Source organism: Pecten maximus, chromosome 14, assembly GCF_902652985.1.
Source record: "Pecten maximus chromosome 14, xPecMax1.1, whole genome shotgun sequence".
NCBI classification, from domain to species: Eukaryota; Metazoa; Mollusca; class Bivalvia; order Pectinida; family Pectinidae; genus Pecten; species Pecten maximus.
In genome coordinates, this window is record NC_047028.1 from 11,036,141 (window position 1) to 11,060,305 (window position 24,165).

A 24,165-nucleotide genomic window follows, 5' to 3' on the forward strand; every position below is an offset into this window, starting at 1 on the left:
ACGTTTCCCATAACTATAATAAGGAGGGACTGTCGGTGAGTGTCTGTGTAGGTATTTTTTCAGGTTACTAAAGAAGGGACTATTTTTAATATCTGGGGGTAGCGAGTTCCACAGGTCAATAGAAGAAGGGAGAAAAGATTTTTTATAGAAGTTCGTTTTACAGAATACATTATTTAAGTTATCATCATCGCGTGTGTTATATTGATGAACGTCCATTCTGCGTTGAGGGAGTAAATTAGAAAGGTATGGGGGAGTGAGGTCAAAAATCATTTTGTGTACCTGAACAATTTTCTTCACTTTATGGCGATATTGTAGAGTGTCCCACCCAGTTTCTTCATATAATTTAGCATGGCTTGTAAGTTTGGTCCCACCTGTTATAATTATTGCAGCTTCCAGTTGAATATTTTCTAGAGATTGTGACTGTTGAATAGTAAGATTATCCCAGACGATATCCCCATATTCTAGTATGGGCCTGATAAAGGAGAAGTACAAGGTTTGAAGTGAATTCCTATCTATTCTAAATCTGAAACGTCTCAATATGGCTAGTTTATTTGATGCTTTTTTAATCATTTTTTTTTTTTTTTTTTATTTTTAAAGCATTTTCATCAACAACATATGATGTACATAATAAAATAATTCATTCAAATTCCCTTCCGTTCATCATCATCATCATCATCCAGCAAACACATCATCATCATGTCATCCGGACACATCATCATCATCATTATCATGTCATCCGGGCACATCATCATCATCATCATCATCCAGCAAACACATCATCATCATCATGTCATCCGGACACATCATCATTATCCAAAAAACACATCATCATCATTATCCAAATACAACATTATCATCATCATCATCCAGCAAACACATCATCATCATCATCATCATGTCATCCGGACACATCATCATCATTATCCAAATACAACATTATCATCATCATCATCCAGCAAACACATCATCATCATCATCATCATGTCATCCGGACACATCATCATTATCCAAAAAACACATCATCATCATTATCCAAATACAACATTATCATCATCATCATCCAGCAAACACATCATCATCATCATCATCATCATCATGTCATCCGGACACATCATCATTATCCAAAAAACACATCATCATCAATATCCAAATACATCATCATCATCCAAAAAACACAACATCATCATTATCCGAATACATCATCATCATCATCATCTTTCATCCGGACACATCATCATCATCATCATCATTATCCAAACACTTCATCATAATCATCATCATTGTCCAAACACATCATCATCGTATTTCATCCAAATACAAGCATTACAGGGATAACTCTGGCTCTTAAAACCTATGGGAGATTTTATGAGATTAGCAAAATTCCTATGAGATTTGTCTGTATAAAGAGGTACAATTTTGAATTTTTAATGAGATTTTTCTGAAAAACATGGGTAAAAATCCCCAAATCTCTGCCCAAAGTGATCCCTGCATTATCATCATCATCATCAAAACACATGCATCATCATCATATTTCATCCAAACACATCATCATCATCATCATCCAAATACATCGATCTTCATCTCATTCATATGTTGCTTTTTTATGAGAGAGAGAGAGAGAGAGAGAGAGAGAGAGAGAGAGGCGGGACTTATAATGTAATGAAATTGAATTGAGTGTGAAAGCTGGATATAAGATATATACTAAATAAGACTATGGCCTAGTAACAATAAATGACAGAGTATTTAAAATGCTATAATTTGACATATCATAATACTTATTTTAAAAATGAAGAGTCCTGGGACAGACTGTCAGGGTCAAAAAAAAAAGGGGGGGGGGGGGGGGGGGGGAAACCCCCCAAAAAACCCCACATAAATCAATAGAACTAAACATATATATCGATAAAACAGAAAATAAGCACTTTTTAAGCTTTTTGAGGTCTTAAATAGATAATATGTTTTTCCATTTATTCCAATCCAGATTAAAATTTTCAAGAAAACAAACTCCCTTTGATGTTGCTATATATTTTTTCAGATTGTGGTGGTCCTTAATTACATTTATTAATGCATGTACATTTAAAGAGCTACTGGAACATCTAGTTTTATATATGTAATGCTTAATAACCATGGTAATTTCATTATCAATACTGTTATACTTTCCAGGTGACAAAAATCCAAAAATAAATGATTCTTTATTGTAAGTGAACGGGATAACTAGTGCATCGAGAAGTGATTCAAAACTTTGCAAAAAGAACTGAGCTTTTTCACATTCCCAAAAAATATGAATTATTGTTTCAGGGTAAAATTTACAAAAAGTACACAACGGACTTGTAACAATGTTTGCTTTAAAAAGAACTGAATTTAGAGTTAACATATTGTGCAAGATTCTAAATTGAAACCACTGAAGTTTTGAGTTATTTGTTACTTTAAAAGGTATGGAAAAGATATTTGCCCATGTTGAATCTGTAAAATCAAACACTTCATTCCACTTTTTTTTTCCTGTAGCAATTTCTGTATTTTTTGAAAGACTTTTATATATAATTTTATTGTCCTGTTGTGATTTGAGAAATAAATATATATTATGTGGAATATATGGTAATATCAGGTCTTTATCTATGATCTCCTGTAAATGGAAGTTTTTACGGATAGAATTAATAACACCCTGATATTTAAGAAAGTTTGTTCGTATATTATATTTCTGAGTAAATTCATTGAATGTATGAAAAGAAAGAGTATTCGAATCTTTTAACACATCATTAACTACTTGGACACCCTTACTAAACCAGTCTTTATAGAAAACAGAGTGTCCACCAATACTAATATGTGGATTATGCCATAGTGGACTTTTTAGAAAAGAGAGTTGTTGATGTTTCGTATTAGTTTCTGATGTCAATAATCTTTCCCAAGCTTTGAAAACATCGGCCCAGAATTCATTTTTACATTGTTTTTGACATAACCGTAAATAATCAATCCCAAAATTTATGCAATAGTTCCAGTTAAACAGATTGTTGAATAAAACCTGCCATTTTCTTATACATGTATTATGGAGTAATCTTTTTAACCATCCTAGTTTAAGGGAATCAACAAAGGCATAGATGTTTATCATTTTTAACCCACCCTCTGAATACTCCTTAGTTATTACTTTTCTCTTCACCTTATCAGCTTTACCATTCCATAAGAAATTAAAAATAATGGTATTGAGTTGTTTCAAAAAGGCCGTACTGGGGTTTGGGAGTGAAATAAACAAATGGTTAAATAGAGAAATAAGGAGGGATTTAATAATGTGTATTTTACCTATAGGGGTCAATATCCTTCTATTCCAAATTTTAATTATGGATTTTAGTTTAATAAGTTTTTTATCAAAATTAAGTCTAGGTATTTCATGTAGGTTGACACTATAATCTATTCCTAACAGTGTAAATTTCTCCCTCCCCCATTGTAGGTTTAGATCAGGCAGATATGTTTCATTACTATATTTTTTACTCCCAATCCAGATTACTTGTGTTTTATGTGTATTGATCATGAGCCCAGATATTTGTGCAAAATCGTTTAATTCTTTAATAGATTCTAGCAAGGAGCTCTCAGATCCATCAAGAATAAGAGATGTATCGTCTGCATACTGAGATAGAAGTATCGGAATGTTATCAACGCTTATACCTAATATCTTTTTGTTATTTTTTATTCTAATCGCTAGTATTTCTACGCAAAGTATGAAGATATATGGTGCAATTGGGTCCCCTTGTCTACAACCGCGTTTAATATTAAAAAAATCTGATAAATTACCACCCTGATTAATAGTTGAGGAAACCCGAGCATGAAAAGTTTGAACCCATTGCCTAATACCCTCCCCAAAACCAAAAAATTTAAGAGTTTTGTCAATATATTCCCATGAGACTGAATCAAAAGCTTTTTGAAAATCAACCATAAGAAGCATACCTGGAACATCATTTACCTCTGCAAACTGCATAATGTCATAAATTAATCTAGTGTTTTCTCCAATATAACGCCCGGCCAAAAATCCTGATTGATCATTACTAATAAGCTTACCCAATACAGACTTAACTCTATTAGCTATAACACCTGAAGCAATCTTATAAACAATATTTAAGAGAGAAATAGGTCGCCAATTTTTTAGAAAATTTCTAGGTTTTTCCCCTTTTGGTATACATGTAATGATTCCCTGCCTTTGAGTAATGGAAAGTTCCCCTTTTTGATAACCAAAATTTAAAGATCGAACAATAAAAATACCTAATTGCTTCCAGAAACACTTAAAAAATTCAGATGTAAAGCCATCTGACCCCGGGCTCTTGTTATTTTTCATTTTACTCAATGTTTTCCCTGCTTCTTCTAAAGTAATGAGACCCTCTAATTTCTCTGACTCTTCATTAGATAATTTAGGAACATTACAATTATGTACAAAATCATTTATATCAATATCACTTATACAATCTTGAGCATCATATAAGTGTTCATAAAATTTCTTAATTTCATCTAAAATCTCAAACTGATCTGTTATTATTTCGTTATTCTCTTTTTGAATTTTGGGTATAATTTTTGATGTATAATTCCTGTTTTCTAAACTCAAAAAATATCTGGTTGGTTTCTCACCTTCTTCCACCCATTTGGCTCTTGATCTAATAATGCTACCCCTCATTTTCTGCAGTCGAATTTCTTCTAGTTCTTTCTTTTTTCCTAGCAATTCATCTAATTCAGTCCCTTCTTCTTCTAGTTCTTGGATAGTCTGTTTCAAATTTTCCTCCCTAATATTTTGCTGTTTTTTCAAATGACAAGAAAAAGAAATTGTCTTTCCCCTGATTTCCATTAGTAGTACATCTAGAAATAATTGATCATCAATTGAAAATTGCAAATCAAAATCTGATACTGCAGAGATAGAATTTAAATTGTAAACAGGCAAACAGTATTTGGTTTTCACTTCACGTTTAGATAGTCTAAATTATGTAAAAGATAATTATTCATTTTCCATAAACCCTTTCCCTTCTTAAAAGTGTTAAATTTTATATCAATTTTCGGAAATGAGTGGTCTGACCTATAACCGGAATCTATTAAAGAATTTTCTACACTAGGTAACATTTCTTCTGAAACAAGAAAGAAATCTAACCTGGCTTGTTTTAGTGGGTTACTTTTTCTCCATGTATAACGTTTTGTGTGCTCATGATGTTCACGGAATATGTCAACAAGACTATAGTTTTCAATGATTTCTAATAACCTTTCCCGAGCTTTAGGGTTATTTATATTTTTATAACTGTCATAATCTATAGCAAGATTCAAAACCAGATTAAAGTCACCACATATCACAACTTTGGAGTTATCAAACTCATCAATAGTATCAGTAATACAGTTATAGAATTCTGGACTGTCATGATTCGGTCCGTAAATATTAATAAGTGTTATTCTAGAGCCTTCAATAATGATATCAATAGCTAAAAAATTTCCAGAATTATCTCTTTTCTCTCTGATACACCTTGTACTCAAAATTATTATTGAAAAGAATAGCAACCCCTCTTGCGTTTGATTTGTATGAATTAAAAAAACATTCAGAACCCCATTCGCTTCTATAAATACTTTCCTTATCCTCGGTGAAATGGGTATCTTGAAGACAGAAAATGTTACAACTTTTACTCCTTAGGTACGATAAAACATCTTTTCGTTTCGTAAAGTCCCCAAGACCCTGACAGTTAGAACTCAATATGGTAATATCATTTGCAGTGAGAGCAAGTTATAAGTGAACCTGTAATTATGTAAATGTCGTAACCCAGCCTACATACGTTCACCGCCTGACAGAAATCATTTGAGGACATGAAAGACATAGTCAAAAGAAGTGACATAAAAGAGTAGAAGGGAAGAGAGACGAAAACAGGTAAAAACATACTATAGGTCTTAGTCAATAGCAACCACACCACTTACACGCTCCGTGAGACACATTTCTCCGCCTCGTGTAACACAGCTTCCAAACAGGAAATGAGATAACTTCATCTCGGTCAAACCGATTCTTATATATTCCCTAAAGCGTCCAGCCAGGAAAGCGCCCGGCCGACTGGGACTATAATATAGTGAAACTACTATACCGGACTTTATTTCCGGACTGATATATATAAATATATATATATATACATGTACAGTATATGTTAATTTGATCGTTCCAGTAAATTGTATATGAAACTACCAATATGGAGTTGTACACTATCAGGAAAAACGGAATTAAAGGTTTTTAATATGATCGAAACTTTTTGTCATAAAAATCATTTCATGTATTGAGATACATGTATACCATCTACACATGTATCGTGTAACAGCACATACTGATTATACTCTTCATTTAGTAGCAAAGAGTCACTCACCTTGACATAGAATCCTTATATTCCACACATAACACAGACACAAACACTCCTAATAAACTGATAAATAAGCACATTTAACACACAAACGATAATATGTGTATAAAACGAAAACAGTATTGAGAGAAAAGGAAAAACGTTCATATTGCAGTAAATCGGTAACCAAAGACATTAGTCCCCGGTAAAGTCTTGTACCGATTTCTCATATGGATTACGCGTCATATTTGGTTCTTATAAAGTGTTCGTCCTTCATGAGGAATTCATCGTTCAGTGGCATATCGTAGGAAAGTCTGCGCTTTCTACCGTCCTTTAAAATCACGAAGAGTTTGCCGTCAATGCTGTAGGAGTTTTTCACACTGTTAAGTCTATACGCTTCTTTCAGTCGGTCTTGGTTAAACTTAGTTAAATCCTCGAAAATGGTAATGCCTGATCCTTTCAACATTCTCTTTTCTTTCATTATCTCGTGCTTTTTTGTCCTATGGGTGAATTTAACGATCACATTTCTGTTTTTTCCATTGATGAATTTTCCTAGTCTATGTGTGACATCGATATCTTCACCACGAAGTCCAACATTCAGTTTTGTGTTCACAAGTTTCACCACTTTCTCCTTACACTCTTCTACAGTCTCTTTTTCTGAAGTATCCTTTAAGCCGAAAATCCTGATGGAATTTTTCCTTCCATGCTGTTCTAAGTCATTGAACCTTTCACACATACGTTTCTGAGAGCCTTGTAGTTCCAAACAGACATTTTCTAGATTTCCTACATGTTCTCTAAGATTTTCATTCTCTTTCTCCAAATCATAGATCCGACCCTCAAATGTATCAATGAGTTCTCGGTTTTCTCTTTTAATGTCCTCTTTCAATTTGTGGAATTTCTGTTCCATGCTGTCAGTGATACGTTGAACTTTCTTATCCATATCTGCTTTTGTAATAAGATTGGACAACACCGCACTAATTTCATCAAGTCTATCCTCTGTAGTCTTGGTATCAATACAACTTGTCCGACTTCCTCTAGATTTGGAGGTGGCCATATTGTCAAAACGCTGTGTAAGGACGTACCAAAAAGTCTGTTGTATACACGTATAGTGGATATAAAGAAAGCGTGTAGTGAGTGGTTGTCACGCCGCAGGGCCTAATCCATGGTCTAATTCAAAATCGTCAAAAAACGAACTTTTCCCCAGAAAGAAACAAAATCTTGTTTCGGGAATATTCAACACTGAAGTTTCAACTACTCGCTGTCCAAAAATGACGAATGCTGAACTTCTAAAAATACCAACAAATAGGCATATTTGGTCAGAGCTGAAACTCGCGTGTCTAGCCGAGCCCACGTGACCAAGTCCTCGCTTTTTTAATCATATAATTTATATGTTCAGACCAAGTAACGTCATGGGATAGGAATAGCCCTATACATGTATGTTTATGATGTTTGACCTCACTAACAGGAACGTTATTCATGAATAATGTGGGGTGACGGGGTTTATTAATTTTCCTGCTCACTAAAAGAGATTCGGTTTTTTCTGGGTTAAACTTAACCAACCACTGTTCAGACCATTCATGTATTTTCCTTAAACAGTCATTTAACATATCAGCACAGTGAGTGGGAGTATCTACTATAGCATAAAGAGAAGTGTCGTCTGCAAATAATTGTATTGTGGTGTTGATGCCTTCAACGATATCATTAATAAAAATCAAAAACAATAGAGGGCCTAATATTGACCCCTAGGGAACCCCAGCACTAATTTCCATCCATTCGGAAGTCTTACTATTAACAACAACTCTTTGCTTCCTATTATTTAAATAACTTTGAAACCATGATAAAAATCTTCCACCGATGCCTATTTTGCGTAATTTGGAAAGTAAACCCGTATGCCAAACTCGATCGAATGCCTTACTAATATCACAAAAGATCATTCGAATTTCTTTACAATTGTCTAGTGCTGAATAAATGTCATTAGTGATTGCAATTAACTGATTTACTGTAGAGTCGCCAGCTCTGAATCCAGACTGAGACGGTGATAATAGAGAATTTTCAGTAATAAACTTATAAAGGTACTTAAAACACATCTCTCCATTACTTTACCTACTATTGAAATTAAAGATATTGGTCGATAGTTTTTGAGAAGAGAAGGATCGTCTTTTTTAAACACAGTGGTAACATTTGCTAATTTCCATGTACTAGGAAAAGATGAAGTGGCTAAAGAATAATTAAAGATTATTTGAAGGGGATAACACAAAATTGCTGCCGCTTCCTTAAGTAGTCTTGGATTTACAAGATCAGGTCCCACTGCCTTGGAACAGTCCAGATTAGATAAGACGGAATTAATGTCATTTGTTTCAATATGGATATGAGTAAGCAAAGGTTCATTGTTGTTAGTGGGTGGAAGTTCTGCGTTAGTATCATCGACAGTGGAGTTAAGACAGAAGAATTCATTAAATACATTGGCTATGTCAGAGTCATTGGTAAGAGTAGACGTGTTAGTATGAATGGGTGGTATACATGTATTACTCTTTTTATTAGAATTTAACATCAGTTTACCTACCGTTTTCCACCAAGATTTCCCATGTGTTTTATTACCAAGTATTCCGCAAAGTTTACGAATGTAGATATTTTTCGCACTACGTATTAAACTTACACATTTGTTCCTGACTCTTTTATACTTACTCCAATCCTCCGCAGTTCCTGATCTCTTGGCTAATCTGAATAATCGTTTTCTTTTCGACATAATTTATGAATTTCACTGGACATCCATGGGGGTTCTCTGGTGCGTATTGTTACTAATTTGTTAGGAATACATTCCTTAGCAGTATTAATAAGTATATTAACTGACGACTTTTTCGGTACAGATATATTTAAGCTACCAAAAATGGGGCAATGATACCTCAGAGGTTGGTCTAGAAAACTTTCACCTACAGAGCATTTAATCAATCAACTGAGGGTTACTAACACATATTACATCAAGTAGAGATGAGGAGTTTTCAGTATAAAATGTAGGAGACAATATCATTTGGGACAGGTTAAAAGTTTGGAGAAGTTCGTGTAAGTGCGAGACTGATTGATTGTTAGTAAGATAATTAGCATTCAGGTCACCGTTTACAATAATGTCAATCTGATTAAAATACAGATCCTAATACTATCGTGTTGAGGATCTGACAGCGACCAACGGGAGGTCATGTGCAGATGACCTTTATCATTTCCATAACTCGAAAATCAACAGCCAATCAAAACGTTCCTTTTAAACGCCGGTTGGTTGACGAATGTAAACATGGCGGCGGAGCGAAGCGAGGAAGATGAAATTCGGGAGGTTTTGAAACTGTTCAACGTAAACAAAATGAAGAAAGAGCAGAGAGAGATTTTGGATACAATTTTGAAAGGCAAAGACTGCATAGCTGTTCTTCCGACAGGTTATGGAAAATCGCTGCCGTATCAGACGTTTTTACCTATCATAAGACGTTTGTACCCATCAAGAGACACCGAGAAAATTTTAGTTTGCTGCCCCTTGGTTTCTTTGATGGAAGATCAAGTGAAACGATTGGCCAATCTGAATTGCATTACCACAGCTTATGCAGGTAAATTTGTTGAATTTTAACAACTATGAATGTAAAACTATTATTTTCGTCACAGCATCAGTTAAACTTCCGTGACTGGAAAATTCAATGTGACATTTTTATATTTTTAATATTGGAATGAAGTGGTTGTACTTAAAAAAATCTTCCTAACATATGCCAAATTATTATATTATCTCCGTTTTTAACTGTGAACACAATTCATTAGAATACAACATGCAAATATAACGGAATATATGACATTTCAGGAAGTGACCATTGCACAGATTCCCTTATCAAAGATGGGAAGATTGATATCATATTCGCTTCACCAGAGACTGCAGTTGGAGATAAGGCCTGGCGGGAAGCAATCCAGCAGCTACAGATATCTCTGATAGTTGTTGATGAGTTTCATACCATAGCAACTTGGTAAGATTTTTTATTTCAATTCCAGTGACATATTAATTGTATTGTCATTTTTGAATCACATATTAAATAAACCTTGCTCAATTATATTAATCTGAAGGAAATGGAGAAATTGGAATCATAAATGTTCAACCACCAATGAATATAATATTGGTAGTGGTGTATAAAATGACTCTAAATGTATTAGATGTTTATAATCAACAAAACTTCCAGGAAACTATTGACATAGCATATAAATTGATCATTATTTTATAGACATAAATAGGTCACATTGAAATAACAGTGTACATTGAGTGTATTTGTATTATGCAGGGGTGGCTTGGAGAAAGATGAAGAAAGAAACACCTTTCGCAAGTGGTTTAGGCATGTTGGTGAACTACGTTCGTTATTCCCCGAAGCAGCAATGCTGGCTTTGAGTGCAACATGCACAAAACAAATACTAACCAGGGTAGTTTCAGTGCTAGGCATGGATGACTGTGAAACATTTATTACTGTGTCGCCAAATAGAGAAAATATCAAATATGTGGTACATCAGGTTGATCCAAGTATTGAATGTGCTATGCTGTGGCTATTGGAAGGCTTAGGTAATTTGATGGAAACATTTCCAAGGACTTTGATATACTGCAATTCAATTAAAGATGTTGGCCACCTGTATCATTTCCTTGTCACCGAGTTACCAGATTTAGTGAAATATGTAGAAATGTTTCATTCTGAGACGATGGAGGATAAGAAGAAAGAAATAGTTTCTAAACTATCTGTTGACAGTGAGTTGCGGGTAGTAATTTCCACAAGTGCTCTGGGAATGGGTGTAGATGTGTCAGCATGTCAAAACATCATCTTGTATGGACCCCCATATTCCATTGTGGATCTTCTCCAGGAAACCGGGAGGGCAGGAAGGGATGGAACTGATTCAGTGGCACTGATAATGTACAACAGGTACCAGACAAGAAACATTGATGATGATGTTAAGCAAGTTATCAGATCAAATTCCTGTAGGAGATTGTCCATAATGGATAAATTTGCATCCGCCAAACACATGCAAAAGATAGAAAAACAGACAAACTTGCACACTTGTTGTGACATTTGTGCTAACTTTTGTAAATGTAACAGCTGCTGTGTATCTCCACTGGAGAAGCTGCTTCATTTCTCACCTTTAGATGACCATGATCAGCAAGAAGAGAGTGACAGTGACACCATCTCTTATGAATACGAGTCGGACCATGCTGATCTGGAGAACTTAGATTTTGATGAAGAGTTAATTGAATTGTAAATACATGTATATGCAGCAAAATTCTGAAGGCTTTGTATTGATAACAAGAGGGTCAAATGACTTAAAAATCTTTGTTTTAAAGATAATTTAAATGAAAACTTTTCACAATATAATATTTATTACTTGCATGCAATAATGACAATGACAGTTTTATGGACCAAAAGTGTTTTATTATACATCATCATTCAAAGGATATATAAAGATCTATGAAAAAAATAGGTCAGAGTGACCCGAGGAAAGTCTAACTCTATACACTGCCAGTGATAATTTGTATTGCAGGTTGGACCATGCACATTTTGATGGTTTAGATGAATTTGAGTTGTAAATGATCAAATTGCGTTGTAATTATATATATAATTAACAAATATAAAATCTACATCAAAAGATCAGTAAAGCTATATGGACCTAAAGAATTATTTGTTTTATTTTTGTTTGATGTCCTATTATAATTAATAACAATGGTGATTTAATGATTTGAGAGATACCACCGACCTACATCAGTACAGGTATGGGAAGTGCCCCATATTATGACACAAGCTTCCAACTAGTGACCCAGAGGTGAAGGTCTACTTGTGTGATGCTTAGAGATACTAAGTTAATTACTTAGCTCCATTGACATGGACTATTTAAATAGTTTGATTAGTTTTAATTGGTCCGATATTTGTTTTACTCAATATGTCCTATTATATTATGCAGGGAGGGGAAAGCCGGAGTACCCAAGAGAAAAAAAAAAGACCTAAATTCAGTAGATACATGTATATGGCCCTTAGCAATCTAGTAGAGGTGGAGACCTAGGACTAGTGGTCTTGTATGGTGTGGGGCATCTTGATTAAGTTAACAACTCAGTTCCCTGGACTTGAAAGCACTATCTGTATCATAGTTTGATTTTTTCTTATATGTTGTGCTTATAATTACATATAACAAGGGTCATATTATTATAAGTTTACAGGATAACCTGAGCACCTGGTAAAAAACACACCTACAATACATGTATATATGGCAAATGCCCCACATGGCATTTCAACTCGCAAACAAGATTGAGAGGTGGTGGATCATAACACTTTGCCTGCTATAACATTGTAACATCCTTCAAAGATCGGAGTGACCAGTAAATAATCATAACCATAGATCAAACACCAACTAAATTTATGGTATCATTAATATTTCAATAATGAGTATATTGTGACAAAACTAATCAAAAGACTCCTGATCATGTATAATTCTTTAGTATTTTTAACAATAATTGTCAGTACACAATGAAAGACATTTCACAACAGGTTCATCTGTTATACTTAGAATTTGTGCATGTGGTAACAATACCATCATCAATAAGCTATATCAAAGATCTGGTAAAAATGTATGGTCAAATGTGAAATATAAATACAACTACTTCTCTCAAAGTGCATATTTTGGCATTAAACTACATGCCTGTAAAGTCGATGATATATTTTACTGGACTATATCAATCCTCAGCATATCACAGTCTCTTGTTTCGCAATCGCCTGAATGGAAGTGACGGTTTATGACGGTGGATCATGCTCACAAGCTTCCTGTAACTTTCCTTATATGGATTTCTGTTACGAACCAATGAACGACACCTGAGGGAACGACCAGGTAAATTATCTAGAGCTTTAATTTCAAGCAAGTCATTTACAACCTTTTTTACATCATTCTTGTATGATGGTAATTTATGGAAACCTTTCCTCTGACGAATTTCGCATATGCTATCGAAGTGTTTCACAGCATCTATAAGATGTGGAAATTCTTTTGAATGAGCAATAATGCTTTCCTTTGTTTGAAAACCAGAGCAAGTGTCCTTAGTTTCTCTGTTTAGAAGTTCTACATATTCGTCTAATGCTATATTGTTGTTCTTTCCTCCTGTGATATTGATGCACCTATTTGCAATAAGGCGTTCACTTTGCTGTTTAGGTAATGTACCAGATACTAATCCAGTCAAGTGAACACTTCCGATCAAGTATTTTGTTTTGTTTGTCAGGTTGTAAATGGGTGTTTCGTATTTAGCTGAGCGGACAGCACGCTTTCCATCTCCCATGTCAACTGCTGTGTCCAAATTCTTGTGCAGAGCTATGAGACGAAATTGAAGGAGCATATGGTCATGTAGCTCATCTTGTTCCTCAGATACTGTGTCGTTGACTTTACTGGGGACCTCTTCAACATGTTGATGGACAGACTTTTCATGAGTTTTCAAACTTCCTATAAAGACATAAGTCTTATCACAATAATGACACTTGAAACGGTCTTGTACGACATTTGATGTCCAATAGTTTTCGGGGTGATCTGGATCTGACAGCACGTCTCGAACATTCCTCAGCAAATCTTGGTCATCTATTTGACTGTCGAAGAACCACCTTTTAACCAACCGTTGTGCTATGGAATTCATCCATTCTATTTTTTGATCATTGCTCCATTGTTTCCATGACAGTGGTATTGGAATCTCGCTTTCCATACTGTTGATTTGCATTTCCTTCAGGAAAAGGGCACAACAAATTGCATCAAATATGGAGTAATACAAGAACTTGTATGCTCTGTAGGAATTTTTCACGTCTTTCTTTACATTGCGGGCATTCAAAAGATTTCTGTAGTAATATGCTGTTCCTCTGTCTTTGCCCGAGTTGGTGGAGTAGGTCAGTTTCCATATTGCCTGTAAATAAAATGCGCAGCTTATAACCTTTCCAAACATTTGACACAAAACATAAATTCACAGTAATAAAATCATCATTTAACAAGACATTCCAGATAATTCTTGGCAATCTTTGTTCATAAAATCATTTAGAAGGAATCTGCATCAAAAAATCTAAGAAAGACCCATCCAGTACTTCTCAAGAAATTGCAATCAGAAACTCTTAGTATTGAAATAAGTTGAAAGTTATTATGTTGATATAAAACTGTGGATGACTTGTATAACGTTGCACATCATGCTGATGATTTCAAGTATTTGGTTGTTTTTTTTTTAAAAGCCCTGAAAGAAACTGTGAAAATATGTATACATTATGAAACACACCTCAAGAAAGTTCATCAGCCTATGAAAATCTTCAATCTTGGAAATAAAGCCTTCTAAACGGTCTGTTGCCTTTTCATTGTTTACCATAGCTTCTTGCGCTGTTTGAATTCTTTCATCAGTCAATCTGTCTCCTGTGATAAAACATATGTATCATATACAAATACAATCAACAAACTAATAGATACAAGTAGCCCAATAAATCTTAAGTACCGGTACTTCACATGCTACTTATCACACATATAAACTTTGAAAAACCTGAAATACAGGTAGAGGAAAACTAAAGGACCAAAAGAACAGAATTGTTAATTTGCTATTAATCTCACACATTCAATCTTACAAAAATGTGTTACAATACAGATACAGGCAAAATGTCAGTGTCTGGGATCAAAATAATACATTGAAAGATTTTAACATATCACAGAGAGTTCAAGGTCATCCACACCAAGACATAGGCTGCAGCTCAGAAAACTTAATGGGTCACACCAATAAATACCAACCACCAAAGAAAACTTCTTCAACAATCTCCTCATCTCGGATAGGAACATACTTTCTGGTCATCTCCTTCAACATCCTTATTACATCTTGGGTCTTTGTTTCATTACAGTCGAATAAACCGAGAGCATGCTGGAAATAGAAAAATAAATGAAAGTCATCATTAAAGATACCTGTCTTAAATAAAAACTGAATTAGCAGGATCTACAATAGCTATACCCAAGTGTGTGCTCACATAATCAATGTACATGTATGTGTCTATAACAAACTGAAAATAAAATACATCAATAACATTTAGCTTTTGTTTAATTAGTTTTGTAAAATACAAATCATTCTTATAAAGCCTTTACATTTTTTACCTGCTGCGTTTTCAATCCTACAAAATCGCTGTACTCATGTTTAAGGTGTTTGGGGTATATAGCTCCAAGTAAAGTTGTCATCTGATCAATATTTCCAATGATAGATGTTGCCACTATGAAAGTTAGTTCTTCACAAAGTAGTTTTTGATCCTCAACAGATGGTATGAAATCTGTAGCATCACAATCAGAAATGTCTTGTACCTGTGAATCATTAACCACTGCTGGCTGAATCCTATCAAGGACACCAATGATATTGAACAAATGTAAAGAGATTGTTTTCTGTTGGGAGGTTCTGAAAGAAGGTACTATGTTCTTATCCCAATTGTCACCAACCAGCTGATACTTTTTCATACATGCATCTCCCTCAATCCAACCATCCCTCAGTTTGATCAGATCAACATCTAGATGTTCCTCCCATGTTACCATTTTCCTCCTCAGTGTTTCTGCAGTGACAGTTAATCCTATTTTGGCTAGCCTTTCTATGTCCTATGAATAAAACAGAAAAATACATTAGATTTCTTTGACATTTGTTTTCTGAAAGAAAAAAAACACAAAAAAAAACAACAACAACAATTATCATATTTGGACATGCACAGTATTAGATAGAGAACAGTCAACAACTAATTATTTTGCTTTTGTATAAGATGCAAGTTGTACTTAATTATTAACTTCATTTCGCTATTCAATTTTACTCCTGAAAACTAATTTGAACTCTTGATCCCTATATTAAAAAATATAAAAGAAAGGTACATTTTGAAATTTCATGAATGATCCAAAAGAAGTTATTGTTATTATTCCCTCACTGCTAGAAGATTGATTATCCTAACTATATTTGCACTATTTTGGAAATTATATATTTACCCTGTGGGTGCATCCTCCATGCAGTAATACCATGCCACAGAGGTACTGTAGAACTGTCATTTCGCGAGATCTTCCATGCAAAGCAATTGCTACAGAATTCAAAACATGGTAAAATGGCTTCCCTTGTACAACATTATGGGGGATATCTGTTACAATAGATGAAACAACTTTCAGTGTATGTGGAGCTCTAATTTGTAACTCTTGGTGAAGTTTATCCCAAGAAAAATTCAATATTCCATCTTTTGATCTGTTCTGTAATACAGTATCATTACTACGCTTGCACAGCTCTTTACATTCTTTTGACACCATGCTTGAAGTTACAGAACTTAACTCTTCTGGACAGGACTGTTTTAACACATCAACAATTCCCCTCTCCACATTGTTTCCTCGAAATATAAATTTACAAATTTTCTTGTGACTTTCATTTGCAATACATGTTGATCTTTTTTCCATCTTGAAATGAAGAGTTATCTGAAAGTGAAAAAAAGATAAACATACAATTAATGAGTTATTTAGCATAAAATAAGAAAGTTAAGTTTTGTTTTGATTAAAACATACAATATGTGCAATGTTTATATAATGAAAAGGGTCCTTTTTCAAATCTGTATTATTGATTTATCTTACAATAACAAATGCATATTGGTATCATTGAAATAACACAAATATTTAAATAAAATTTCCTAGAATATTAACTTTACTTATGTAAGTCTTACACGAAATAGCTGTTAAGAGTATACATCAAACTACCAATCAATAAATACCTTACCTTGCTTTGATTGAAATTATTTAAATTGTTCAGCACTCAATGATGTCCAAACTGGATTAGGCACCAAATGCCATTAACATGTATATTTCTGTTGATGCCTAAAAATTGAAAAATTGAAGCAAACAACATAAATAAACAGCATGCAAAAGTTAATATCAAAAGTTTGTAAATGTAAGATCAACATCATGCAATTGCAATTGAATGCATTTTATCATTTGCTAACTATTATAACAATTGTTATTACTAATTAAAAGTCCAATTTGTTGCAGCAATTTTAAATGCATACTTGAAGTTGAAAATAGTACTTTCAAATCTTCTTACCCAATCAGTGAAATTAATAATGTGCAATAATTATCAATTAATTATATAAATAGTCTTACTCATTTTGCATCATAAATACAGAATTACAGAAAATTTGGTCTTCATCAATATAATAAAAATACAGATCCTCATCTTATACTATCATCTAAGATCAACATGGTAATAAGGTGATGATCTGTATTTAAATCAGATTGTGTCATCATTTAACATTATGTTCATTATTTGACAATTTGAGGTACCACTAAAATTGGCTATGCTATGTTCATTCTTGCATTTTATTTCATTTGATGCATTTAAAATCTTGAAATAAAAGTTTCCAATACTTTTTAAAATTTATTGATGTGGTCCATAGTTTTTTTTATAATTCTCATATAACATCCAATTAGCAATTCTAGATCTACTTCTATGTAAACAAATAATCAACAAATAACCACAAGCAAACACTTTTGCACATATCCCAGATGTAGAATTTGACAATTAAGCTGTTTTACAAATGTAATGTCATTAATCAAAACATTACATCACATGTTGCTGTATGTACTTAAGTATTTGTACAATTATAAACAGGGGGCAGTGCATGTAACTAGTTACATGTGTGTATTTATTTATGGAGATGTACAATTTATATTATAAGCCTCATATAAAATACCCCGGATAATTCAATTGCTCCATAAACAAACACAAATGTACATAGCAAAACAAAAATCATTACATGTCTTATTTTGTTCAGACAAAATATGAATGTTTCAGGAAACACCTACAATAGGGTAGGTTTAATTTTTAGATACTAGTAAATTATTTGATGTATAGAAATCTTAGGTAAAATATAATCAGGTGATAAAACATATATGGTCAGCATTGAACTAGGGTATATATATGTCCACAGATTTAGATACAGGTAGTAGCATTATGTCCGTTGGTTGGTCATAATGAAAATGTGAAAGTACCCGAAACACACATTTTTTGCACCTCCTCCAATTCATTTTCAATAACAAACTAACACTACCTACTGCAACTGAGCATAAAATCAATATACCTCAACTTCGGTTGTTGGTTGGGCATCAGAAGAGTCAAGAGACACTGCCCTGAAAGCTGTATCGAGAGACCGTCTTGTAGGTTTTGGTTGTACGTTTTCTGTCCCTCTCCCAGGATCTGTGATATCATGTGCAACTCTGGGTGTGGCAGGTTTCGGCAGTATAGACCTATTCACGAGGTCTGTGAAAGGTTTAAGACTTGTTGTCTTGATTTTAAGTATGCTGAGCTGCGATGATTGCGTAGCAGTTGATATTTTCATTGGCTGATCTGTAAATGGACTGCGTAGCAACCGTTTTGTCCTAGTTTGCTGGAAAGAGGGTCGTTGGGGAGAAGGGATGCATAACGCCTTACTAGAAAATGTCTGCGTTTTCTTCTCATTTAGTGCATCTCCTATAGATTTAACTTCAGACGAAAGTTTTATATGCTTTTGAACTTGTCTGTAGCATTTAATACACACCCCACCTGTTTCAACCCGTTCACACTCAATAACACCAACCACACATTCTATGTCTTTGATTCTTTCTGCCGAAAGTTTCAGTTTCTGATTTGTGAATTTGGTTATTATTTCTTTACCTTCAGCTGATATTTCTTTTTGCACAAACGAAAACCCACATATCAAACAGATATTGTCCAAAAAGAACACCCGCCTTGGCGTAGATGCGCCTGCACTGGGCGCGGCCATCTTTGTATACGGTCGTTCGGGTTTCTCGGTACTTTACAATCGATATATTACAAGTCTAGAAACAAATCGAAATGAGTCTCATCACTTTCAGAATCTGGTAAGCTGTTATTTGATTGGTTAACACAAAGGTCATCTGCACATGACCTCCCGTTGGTCGCTGTCAGATCCTCAACACGATAGTATTAGGATCTGTATTTTAATCAGATTGCAATAATGTTTTCACATCCAGTGTTAAAAGCTAGTTCTATAGATCGTGAAATATGGTCCCATTGAGAGACCGGATAATTAGGAGGCCTGTAGAAAGTGCCGTAGAGTATAGAACTTCCTGATAAATTTAGTTCAACCCAAACACATTCTACAGAGGGAAGCTCTAAGTCAGGGCGACGCTTAACAGGTATGTTGTTTTTAACGTACACAGATACTCCCCCACCGACACGATCTGGTCTAACGTGGCAAAAAGGGTCGCAATAGCCGGGAAAGGTAAAATCAGCTAAATTATCATTAATGGAGAGCCAAGTTTCAGTGAAAGATAAAACACAGACGTTGTGTAGTTCTGTAAAAAATATATATATCTTATTCCGGAGACTTTGGACGTTCAAATGTACAAATGAGTATTTAGAATTGTCGTAGTAGTCGCTTGCATTACTAGAGAGGTATTAGGATTCAGAGGATATATCGAAATCAGAATCAGAAATATTTACAGGTCCTGGGTTTATCACAACATTCCCCGATGTAATAAGTAACAACTGAATTACACATAGGAGAAAAAACATATCACCAAGTCCCAGACAGCCACGAGTGCTGACATTTTGTTTAAAGGATTTTGAAAAAAATCGGAGACGTTTTCTGTTAAATAATCCTATCCGAGTACGGTATAATGACAGAGATATTGGCATTATGTCACATCAGTAACATTGTACAGAAACATGAAACTGTGGTGTGCTCGGATAGAAAATGCCGGGTACAATTTTATCATCGTTAGTATCACATAAGTCATTAGATCAAGGGGGTACAGGGAATAGAAATTGTTTCCAGATGAGTTAGAAAAAGAAGTAGAGAAGTTTTGAAGTCCAGAGAAGTTGAAGAGAAAGAGAAACATACGTAGGGGTAGGGTTTGGTTGAAATGGAGGGACAGAGGTCAGCAAGATATGTACACAAATGTCACTTCATATTTACTAAATACGCAATATTTATGATTCACATATACAAGAATATGTGGTTCCGTGCTGGACTGGTTATGACTCGACTCCCAATATATGATAACTAATGTCCGCTATCTTTTATAGAAGTAGATTTAAAAAATTCAAGTTCTGAAGGGCATGCGTCAGCAAGCGGTAATATACAAGTCAAGCACGGAATAGTCATGTTATTATTACAACACAAGAACGCCATTTTGGCTAACCTATAGCTAGCACGTGGTGACCTTGAGTGGGCGCACCACGTGCTACTAATTACATATATACAAAAATGTGCATATATATCTAACTAAGAGTTGAATCTTATAATTATGTAAACAGAGTTATTCATGATTATGTTTCTTTACCAAGATGTAGTCATATTTATATTACAATAAGTACGAGTTTAACAAAGGTTGTGGTATGGCAAGTGTACCGTGATATGACAGTGAATTGTACAAATAATACTCATTTGTTAACAAGAGAGGTAGATTCAACAAATACATTTCATTGGCTACTATCATTTGTTTACAAGATATGTAAATTTAAAAGGCTTTTTTCATTGGCTATACCCATTTGTTTACAGAATATGTAAATTTAAACAGATGCATTTCATTGGCTACTCATTTGTTTACAAGATATGCAAAATTCAACAGATGTATTTCATTGGCTGCTCATGCACTTAGCATATGACCCAACTTTGACGATTTACTCATGATTCAAGTCATCTCATTAATATTTTCTATATCTTTGATTGTTTTTATAAAATACTATGAACAACTGATACGTGGAAAAATATAGTATTTTATAACTTTCTCGGGTCTTAATTCAGAGCATTTCGGTGCTATACATACAAAGGGAAAAACAGTGAGAGAGAAAAAAAAATTAAAGTCAGTATGGTAGACATGATATAATTATTAGTAGATATACAGTATACAACGTCTGTATTTGACATTTTCAATGCTAATTTTCCACTTATCAGATCCTTACAGTATCAGGGAACATGAGCGTGTATTGTGTAATGCACATAACTACATGCAAATTGAACATTGTATATGTGGATGTACATGTGGTATTTCAACGCACACATACTACAGTAAGCATTCGAGCTATTGAGAAAAAAAACAAAAACAAAACAAAAACAAAAAAACAAAAAATGGATTCACTGTAGCAACGTGTACTAAGTACAATTTGAGAATTCTATATTGCAAATTGAACTACAATTTGAAGAAAATTGTGCAAACGTAAGCAAGAAAGTTATCAAAAAGCTAATATTTTGTACAAGTATAGACAAGCGTAACGGTGACTGCAACAGACGGGATATTCCAAAGCTTTTTAACTTGCGTTGTCAGCTTTACCTATAGACGTTCCCTGTATGACACCTAGGAAGAGTTGTCTATCTTGAGCCACGTATAAATTTTCATATTTGAGGCACAGCCTTATAAAACATTTTCATTGAAACCGTAATGGTTTATCGGCATACCTATTTCCTAACATTACAATAGTGCTCTAAACCGTTTTATAAGGTGAATATTCCTCACAATATTAAATGATATTTGTATAGGGGTAAGAATATTTATTACATACTTTCACATTTGTCATGTTATTTTTTCTGATTTTTAGCATTTTATTTCCCTCTAGCGATCCAGTTAGTAATTAAAACAAAGGTTTTCCTTGTCTTCTGGTTACGTAATACTTTATAAAGTGATCAAGTCTCGGGATTAATAATGACAAAGTAATAATATAAGTGTTATGAGAACAGTTTCATTACTTACTGATGACATCTTTCATGTGAAAATAATTATTGATATTAAAAGATGCAAAACAAAAAACAAAACAAACAAAAAACATGTAGATGAAATGAAGCAGTGGTATTCCATTTCGATCCTCATTGAATTAAACAAGAGATCTCCCAATCTTTCCTTTTTTCCTCTGGAATGAAAACCAGAAAGCCATTGGACCCTACATTTGAAATCAGAGAAATATAAATCAAAACCGTTTGAGAGATATCAAAAACAAACTTCAACTGTTAAATTCCAATATGGCCTCCTGTCAGTCAATGCAATATCTACTTGAGACCAAGGGAATCACAGACACATGAAATTCGAAAAAAATATCCCTAAAGATTTAACTGTCAAAATCCAAGATGGTAGTCTGTCTGCCATTTTGTTTTTCCTATCAGTCCCAATAAGAAATTGGTACAATTAGACAGAAACGCAAATATCTATATGGATATACATGTACGTCCTTTGAGATGTTCTTGGTACTTCCCATGGAATAGCAACACTAAACTTCAACTGTCTCAATTAAAAATGGCCACTAATTGGCTAATCAGTCTCAAAATTGAATGGGACCTAGTAGTTTGAGTTTGTATTGTTAACGTCCTTTCAAAGCTATGTTCATTTAGTGACGATCTCCCAGGTGTCCGAGACAAATGTGCGTGGTGAGTTTAATCTTTCTATGCGATGACGAACAAGCAAGGAGTGGCTAATATCCAACACTCCCTTAGAAAATCTGTTCGAAAATAAAAACAAGGAAAACATGGTTTTAATGGCTTAACTCTCCTCAGTAAGTTTGAAAGTTTGGCTTAAGTTTTAATTAATTGTAAGAGGTAATCAATGTCCCTGTCTTAAATCTTATCTAAATGTAAGGGGTAATCTATATTCTTGTCTTAAATCTTATTTAATTGTAAGAGGTAATCTATATTCTTGTCTTAATCATTATTTAATTGTAAGGGGTAATCAATATCCTTGTCTTAAATCTTATTTAATTGTAAGAGGTAATCAATATCCTTGTCTTAATCATTATTTAATTGTAAGGGGTAATCGATATCCTTGTCTTAATCATTATTTAATTGTAAGAGTTAATCAATATCCTTGTCTTAATCATTATTTAATTGTAAGAGGTAATAAATATCCTTGTCTTAAATCTAATTTAATTGTAAGAGGAAATCAATATCCTTGTCTTAAATCTAATTTAATTGTAAGAGGTAATCTATATTCTTGTCTTAATCATTATTTAATTGTAAGAGGTAATCAATATCCTTGTCTTAAATCTAATTTAATTGTAAGGGGTAATCTATATTCTTGTCTTAATCATTATTTAATTGTAAGAGGTAATCAATATCCTTGTCTTAATCATTATTTAATTGTAAGAGTTAATCAGAGGTAATCAATATCCTTGTTTTAAATCTTATTTAATTGTAAGAGGTAATCAATATCCTTGTCCTCGGGTGTACATGTATATTCGATGAGGATGTTTTGTCAACATTTTGTATCCTAAAAATTAGTACATTGTATACTTTTTTCAATATTTCATTTTTTAACCCGCTATAAAAATATCATTTTTACCTCACCCGGTTTGAATGACCGTCTTCCGTCAACTTTACACTACTAGTCATGAACCAATGATCAGATTCCAGTCATTGGTGTGGAGAATACTTGGTTTGAGAAGATCCAGTTTTGTAAAATTCACCTACCTTGTATGCAGATAATGCTACGTATAAGTATCATTGTCTGTTTTGTTGTTGTTGTTGTTGTTGTTTTTACATTGAATTATTTGACATCAACATCTGTGATGACGTTATACCAATATCATGTGAAATCCTGTTAAAGACATAAACATCTGTGATGACGTTTACCAATATCATGTAAAATCCTGTTAAAGACATTGACATCTTTGATGACGTTATACCAATATCATGTAAAATCCTGTTAAAGACATTGACATCTTTGATGACGTTATACCAATATCATATGACATCCTGTTAAAGACATTAACATCTGTGATGACGTTATACCAATATCATGTGACATCCTGTTAAAGACATTGACATCTTTGATGACGTTATACCAATATCAT

The 24,165-nt window shown here is 33.8% G+C and overlaps 3 protein-coding genes across 3 annotated transcripts in view; 2 read left to right on the plus strand and 1 right to left on the minus strand.

The window, feature by feature from the left end:
* Positions 1-24,165, plus strand: part of LOC117342078 (beta-1,3-galactosyltransferase brn-like) — a 91,746-nt gene that overhangs the window by 6,627 nt on the left and 60,954 nt on the right. The window lies entirely within an intron of this gene.
* Positions 9,459-12,354, plus strand: LOC117342077 (ATP-dependent DNA helicase Q1-like). Its single transcript, XM_033904051.1, has 3 exons — positions 9,459-9,919; positions 10,165-10,324; positions 10,634-12,354. The coding sequence occupies exons 1-3, from the start codon at positions 9,616-9,618 to the stop codon at positions 11,589-11,591; spliced, it is 1,422 nt and encodes a 473-aa protein (XP_033759942.1). The 5' UTR covers positions 9,459-9,615; the 3' UTR covers positions 11,592-12,354.
* Positions 12,692-18,570, minus strand: LOC117342076. Its single transcript, XM_033904050.1, has 7 exons — positions 18,449-18,570; positions 17,092-17,189; positions 16,326-16,796; positions 15,465-15,950; positions 15,111-15,237; positions 14,614-14,744; positions 12,692-14,253 (listed from the first exon to the last, which is right to left on the minus strand). The coding sequence occupies exons 3-7, from the start codon at positions 16,776-16,778 to the stop codon at positions 13,069-13,071; spliced, it is 2,382 nt and encodes a 793-aa protein (XP_033759941.1). The 5' UTR covers positions 16,779-16,796; positions 17,092-17,189; positions 18,449-18,570; the 3' UTR covers positions 12,692-13,068.